This window comes from Ipomoea triloba, chromosome 6, assembly GCF_003576645.1.
Source record: "Ipomoea triloba cultivar NCNSP0323 chromosome 6, ASM357664v1".
Classification (NCBI taxonomy): domain Eukaryota; kingdom Viridiplantae; phylum Streptophyta; class Magnoliopsida; order Solanales; family Convolvulaceae; genus Ipomoea; species Ipomoea triloba.
The window spans coordinates 24,582,947-24,590,589 of NC_044921.1; the positions used below are offsets into that span (position 1 = coordinate 24,582,947).

At 33.2% G+C, this 7,643-nt stretch overlaps 1 protein-coding gene across 1 annotated transcript; it reads left to right on the forward strand.

Moving 5' to 3' along the window:
* Positions 1-5,697: 5,697 nt before the first annotated feature.
* LOC116021940 (RNA-binding protein 1-like) lies at positions 5,698-7,643 on the forward strand. The gene is made up of 2 exons (XM_031262473.1): positions 5,698-6,037; positions 6,456-7,643. The coding sequence occupies exons 1-2, from the start codon at positions 5,813-5,815 to the stop codon at positions 7,239-7,241; spliced, it is 1,011 nt and encodes a 336-aa protein (XP_031118333.1). The 5' UTR covers positions 5,698-5,812; the 3' UTR covers positions 7,242-7,643.

Sequence of the window (7,643 nt, forward strand, 5' to 3'; positions counted from 1 at the left end):
ATATATATATATATATATATATATATATATATATATATATATATATATATATATATATATATATATATAGAATAATTGAAACAATTAAGATTAAAAACAAAAAAAAGATGAGTTAAGGAAGTTGGTAATAAATTCCTAAGAAAGGTGAAGGGTTTAAATCATTTTATCCTTCTATTGTATGAAATGAGATGTACGTATAATGTATTTTCTATTCGAATCATTTTATCAAAATAATTGTGTTTCATATATTTTGTCATGAATATTTTTTATAAAGTTTTGATGTGTTTTATTTTTCGTCCGTATCCAACAATATTTATGGCTATGTTTTTAAGTGTTTAATTATTTAATATTTTGCCCACTCGAAAAAATTTATAGCTACACCCCTGACCACACTACACTATGAAGACCATGTACCATGAGCTCAACTACTAGGGTGTTGAAAAGGATCAAACATGTTATCTTCTTATACGAGAACGAGAATCATGCTCTACTCACTCGATCATCCCTCGGGCAAGACTTATATTCATAAACTTGACAGTCATCGTATTTTTTAAAAAATAATTTTTTGCATCAAAGAATTAATAATAAGAAAATTTTGGTAAAAGTTTTCAACTTGAATATAATGGAATGCATGCACTTGAATTGTTGTACGTGTGAATGACCAAATAAAGTTTGTGGTTCTAATTTTTCCATGAAAAAGTAAAGCAAACTTACTCATAACTTTTAAACTTAAATCCCATTCGAACAGCTGCAACAGTTCACACATATTTATTACAGCAAGTCAAAATCACCAAAAGTTTCACTATGAATTTGGGAATTCTAAATCATAAACCCTCACAACACCAAACGAATCATTGTACACAACGTATACCCATTCGACATGCAACATATGGTGACGAACCAGAATGCGACTTCTTGAGGACGACAGAACTTCCAAAAGTTGTTAATTATTCGAGGGATTTTATGTGCAGATAGATAGAATGAATCCTGGGAGAGATAAACAGTGACATGATGTTGCTGGTGATGGGAGGTGGAATTAAATTAAAGCTCTCATCTTTTTAATGCCCACTAAAATTAAAGATTGTAACACTATTGAGATTGTCGATCTCATTAATTCCAATTCATGAGACTGATCAAATCTTCAATTAATAAAATTAAAGATTCAATTCATTAATTAAATATTTGACCCGTCTCACATATTGAGACCGTCTCACGAGTTTTAATTCGTGAGACAGGTCGAATTTTTTATTAATGAACTGCAATTAAAGATTCAATTCATTAATTAAATATTTGACCTCTTTTACATATACTGAGACCGGTAAGACAATTTTACTGCACACAGTGTTACCTTAAATAAATATGCAAATATAGGGTGCGTTTGGTTCGCACATGGGAATCGGAATCGGAATGGGTATCAAATACTTGGTAAGGGTAATGGGTTTTGGTGAAAGTATTTAGCATGTTTGGTAGTTGGGTGGAATGAGAATGATTATTAATAGTTGGGGAAGAAATGATGAAGGAAGATGAAACCCTTATTTAATAAGGGTATGGGTTTTGCCATTAATGGGGTATTCCAAACCCATAGTAACATTCACAAAACCTATCAACCAAACACTAACAATCACTTTGATACCCATACCTTATGCCTAAACCTCCCGACCAAACACACCCATAGTACATACATGTTCGAGCTGAAATTAAAGACGACATTTCCGGTGTCTATGCAACTTTGTTGGGACTCTTATTACTTATAACGATGCAATTCTTACACGCCCACGTGAATTGGTAAAAGGTTTTTGTCGGTCGATCCTACTTATATTAGGTGCATCTTTTTAGCCACGTACAATTCCTTTAGCTTCTTCTTGCTTTAATTTTTCCGTCTTAATAGTAACTGTAACCGGCGACGAAATTTCGTTAAAGTTCAATCAAAGATTACGACGGTCTAAATGGCAAATGTTTAGTATGTTAAGATTATTATTCATCTTACCCACCCGAACAATTCAATTAATTCTTGATTGATACATCACAAGCAAAGACACATGATCGAGCTCTACCAACAGATAAAATCAGAGTTTTACCTGTTTCACCAGATATGATGACCAGATCAGATTCTTTGTGAGCATCGGGTCCTCCCACTTATTAGACCGCTAAAGTGATTTATCCTCCTACTATTCTGAAGCGTGCTTATCCAATCTTCTGTAAGACTCAGTAAGAGATCAGATGAGATGTGAGTGAGTTATTCGATTAGGACACTTCCATCAGGGTTCAAAAATTGCGCACTGTACAAATTCATAAAGCAAATTAGATTAGATAATGTCTTGCCCAAAATAGCTGATGACTCTACCAAGGAACATGCAAACCTTTTAACTCATCACATGCTGCAGGGACATGTGGTTGAAATTTAATGGTTGAGAAAAAAAAAATAAAAGCATATATGTATTGCATTCTTCTAGTTTTGCTTTCATTGCTAAATTCATCATTTCCAAATTCTTCACCCTGTCTTCATCAACTTTTAGGTCATCTTACTCTGTTGATACAAATATAATTAGTCGCAACATATAGTATAATTAACTGGTTTGTTAAACCAAACATATTTAACTATAAATTTTTGATTTTTAAAGTTTTTAAGTGTGATTCACACTGTTTCAAAAAAAAAAAGAAAAGTGTGATTCACACTAATAATGAAGTTATTAGCATTTTTTTTTAATCAAGCAGTTATGGACAACCCAAGTTAATTTACTTTTCCATGGTCTTTCGTTATCTAGGGTACTATTGGGTAGTAACGGTAAGTTTCTCTCGTCACTTAAAAAAAGACGCTTTTAAACAAATTAAAAAATATTGACAAATTTAACAACCTAACATCCTAGTGAACTAAGGAAATACTATTTGTACTGTTGAATTTAAATAAAAATTAAAAAAATGAAAATAAAATAAAAGAAGAGATCACACTTTTCAACAATTCCCATAATAAAATTTCTATTTTCTCCTCTCCTTTGAATTCTATATATATATATATATATATATATATATATATATATATATAATTCCTTGTGTATTCAATTTTTTATGAAACAATTTTTATATTTTCTCAAAATCTACTCTATAAATCAACATGTTGTATTACGAGTGATGAAAGTCCAAGTTTCAATCCTTTTCTTTTTGACTAGGTTGGAAGAATATATAATTAATGATCCAACAAAAGTTGGATTTATCACCTATTAAAGACGATAGCTACAAAGGTATGTCTTTGTTACTTTGTACCTCATCTTATATACCTTTTTTTTTTCTTTATACTTTTTTTTTTCTTTCTTTCTTCTGATTGCTTCTTATTATTTACTCCGTATTTATTATGTTGTATTGTATTTATATATTTATTTATAATTGTGATAAGAAGAAGACTTTTCAAAGACTTACAAGAGACTCCTAACGTAGTACGCGTTTCTAACGAGGTATATGCGTAGGAATCTTCGTGTTCTTTTCGTTTTTTTACTAGTATTTTATTATTATTCTTCTTAAATTAGCTAAAAATAATATTTAAAATGACAATTATAAGGCATAATTTTGATTGGGGTTCATTTCCAATTCGATCATGCATGTCAACGTAGATTTAGGTTTTTCGAGATAAGATGTTTAATTTGATATATTATACACTCAAACTGAATCATAAGCGAATGGAAAATTAATTCTCAAGACGTACCATTCGAGTTGAGAAAAATAGAGTTAGAAGGCTTTTAAGTAGCATTTGCCCCACATTGAAAAGGCGCAACTTTATTTTCTTGTACACACCTATATACCTCATCTGCATTACATGCTTTGATTTGAACCTATAACCTATTTTGATACCAATTATCAAAGTCAATCATTTATCACTACGCTAAAAATTATATCTAAGTAATGAATGCACCACTTTTTTTTTCCTAGGTAACAAGACAGAAAAACTTTGTAAAAGAGTTTATTAATCATTGGAGCATTATTCAAGACCCATAAAAAAAACATTTGCTAGCATCAATGAATTATTTGGAAACTTCCAGCTTAATTAGCTTTATATATAGTACTTCTGATCAATCTTTTTGTTTTAATCATACACTAAGCAGTATTTAGTGGTACGCGTTAGTTTGTGTCTAGATACACACTAATCGTTCAGTACCCAAAAAAAAGGAAGAAGAAGAAAAAAAAAAGACACACGCTAATCACAAAAAGTTGAACTCTTATGATTTGTGGACCTCTCTGGGTCTATATATGGTGTTAATTTGATAAAAGAAAGGGAAAATGGAGGGAAGCAACATATTTTTACATGAATATATATATATATATATATATATATATATATATATATATATATATATATAGGCTTAGGATCAAGTGTTGATATGACCAGATCGATGGCTCTAAAAAAATCACGCTTCTAATCTACCGCCTTTGCTTTATGTTCATATCCTCAATAATGTACACTGGAAGACACAACAATATGCACTCGAAGACAATGTTTATTAGTCTACACGGGATTATTAAACTCATTTCATGGGACTTAATAATGGGTCTCTTGAACCTACTAAACCAGCCTGTTAATTATTTGCACTGGAAGACACAATAATGTGTACTACAAGTATACAAGCCACAACAATGTGCACTCGAAGGCAAAAATAATGCACTCAAAGACAAAAAAATGCACTTAGCAATGGGTATGTTGAACATGTTGAACCAACCTATTAAAAATGTGCACTAAAAGACACAACAATGTATACTCGAAGGCAAAAATCAATGCACCTAAAGACAAAAATATGCACTACATACAAAAATTAGCAAATTGCCACCACGTTTTTTTCTTCTTTCATTCTGAATAGTTGATCTGGATTTAATCAATAGCTAAAATTTAACCATATATTTTTACTTCCCATATGAACCGTGTGTGTATATGTGTGTGCGAGAGAGAGAGAGAGATTATTTATACACACCAATGATGAGAAATATATGCTTTTTAAAAAATAAAAATAAAATTGATGAATGATACGAATTGAACAAACATTAAACTACATAAAACATGGTAAAATCACCTCAACACAACTAACCATTGGGGTGAATATGTGAATCCTACTAGGAGAAAGCTTACACAGGTGAAGAAGCCCAAGCGAGCACCATTATATTAAACTTCGTAGCGATCAAGTTTACATATTTATTTGTCTTGTAATTCATATACGTACTTAAGTGACAACCTTAATCTTTGAGTAACATGTTCATGAATTAGACTTTATTTTCGTGTTTTTATTTGCAGACATGATTATTCTTATCTTGTAATCTTGTATGCCATGGGGAGAAAGTATGCATAATTGTATATGCATGAACAAATTGATTAGCTAATTAAACACACTATTTATTTTTATTTAATTTTTTTAATGTGAGATATTTCCAAAATAATATATTAATGAGTTTAGTTTTCAATCCTAAAGATCGACAAAATGTAAAATTATCAAGATGTTGAAAACAAAAAATGTCAATCATACGACTAGTTTGATATTAAGAGTGTTAATAATAATTAAATTCACAATCTTTTTAATATAAGTATCATATTTTACCTACTTGACCAATAATTTTCAGTCAAACAATCATTTCTAGAGAGGTCAAATTAAATGCTGAACTACATTTCGGGGGTCCCTTTCGAAATAACCAAAAACCATGTTCCTCTGGTGCACAAAAATTTTAACCCAATTTCTCATTTTGCTCTTCGGGTCCAATTTCTAATTAGGTTTCATTTTCATATCCGAATTGGGGCTAGGGTTTCCAGATTTCGCTTTACAGGCGTTGCGTTTGGGCAATGCAGGATTCGGACAGAAGCAAGCTGTTTGTGGGAGGGGTTTCCCGGCAGACCACCGACGAGACCCTCAGGGAACACTTCTCTAAGTACGGAACCGTGGTTAGCGCTGTGATCGCCAAGGATGGAATTACCGGCAACCCTCGAGGGTTTGCCTTCGTCTCCTTCACCGAACCCTCCGCCGTCGATAATGCCCTCCGAGATACCCATGAAATCCTCGGAAGAACGGTCTGTCCTTATAACCTTCCCTTCTGACGGTTTATATTCATAAAGTTTGTCTCTTTTTTTAAATTTGTTCTTGTTTTTGAGCTGTTGTTCTTAGTGGGTGGTTTGGATTTAGAGCTGGAAAAGTTTTCTTTCAGCTAACAAACAAAAATTACCATCAACTTAGCTTGTTTTTATTTTTCTCAAGATAAAATTTTTTAAAATGTTATACAGTAGTTAATTTTGCCATTTATTATTCGCCTTCTCTTGTTCTTTTCTGCAATAAAGTGAAAATTTTGTTGAAGGAATTACAGTGTTCTTGGCCAGTATTGTTGTCATATGTATTGCAAATTTTACCCTTTTTTTTAATTAAAGAAAGCTTTGGTCTTTTGCTGATATGAGTACTGAGTAGTTGCTTATTTTGTTGCTGTTTTTTTTATAGGTAGAGGTGAAAAAAGCAATACCTAGAAGTGAACAAGAACAAAGAGAACAACATAGTAGGGGGTTGAGTAGGAGTAGTAGGACTAGCGGTAGGAGCGATAACCAGTTTAGCACAAAAAAGATTTTTGTAGGGGGATTATCAGCTAGTCTAACTGAGGAAGAGTTCAAGGGCTATTTTGAAAGGTTTGGTAGGATCATGGACGTAGTTGTGATGCACGACAACGTGACCCATAAGCCACGGGGATTTGGGTTTATTACTTTTAGTTCAGAGGACGCTGTTGAACAAGTTACGCAGAAGAATTTCCATGAGTTGTGTGGTAAGCTTGTAGAGGTTAAGAGGGCTGTACCAAAAGACGGTAGCAGCAGTCGCAGCCACAATTATAATAGTAGTGGAAGGGGTGGTTCCTTTGAAAGTTACCAGCACGTAATTTATCCACCTGTTAGTCCTAGTTACAGAGTTTTCCCGAGTTATGGACCAGTTACGGGGTATGAAAGCGTTGCAGGGTATCCATATCAAGCTGGATTTATTGGCAGTGATTACCCTGCTGGAACATACAGTGGATTTGTTTACGGTGCTGCTCCTTTTGCACCTAGGGCTCCTTGGTTTGGCTCAGCGATGGTTGGTCTTAGAGGAAGTTCATTACCTTATGGCGGTCCAACTATCTATCCTGCCTGTTTGAACGGTGGAGTTGGAGTGATGGGCGTGACTACTACTGGATTTTATGGGTTTACGGGAACTGGAATAAATGGGAAACCCGCTCAACCTGGAAGCACAGGGGGTATTTGATATTTCATTCAACCCGCAGTCAGATTGGTAGAGGAAATGTACATATAAATTCTTTAGCTTCTGTTGGAAACTTAGGTGTCGCTACTAGCAAACACATTCGACGAGGTAAAGATGAGATAGCTAACTGGCTAAGTGTAATTCTGATTGGCTACCTTGTGACTAGATGTAGATACAATGACAGATTAGTAACTTTTCTGATTGAGGATATGTTGCCATTATCTGTTAATATGTCCTTTCTGGGCTGCCTTATCCCTATCAGATTTCTAGGCCTGTGTTGTTTTTTTTTTTATGTTTAATATAACTCTATGTGTACATATTTAGACAGATCACGCATCGCAGTGTAGCAGATTGTATCAGATACTATTAACACAACACGACACCTCAGCCGTTGGATATCATCAA

Excerpts from the sequence above, each read along its gene's own strand:
- LOC116021940 (XM_031262473.1), top strand. The coding sequence starts at position 5,813 with ATGCAGGATTCGGACAGAAGCAAGCTGTTTGTGGGAGGGGTTTCCCGG. Across the intron at positions 6,038-6,455 it reads ATGAAATCCTCGGAAGAACG|GTAGAGGTGAAAAAAGCAAT; the intron begins GTCTGTCCTTAT and ends TTTTTTTTATAG.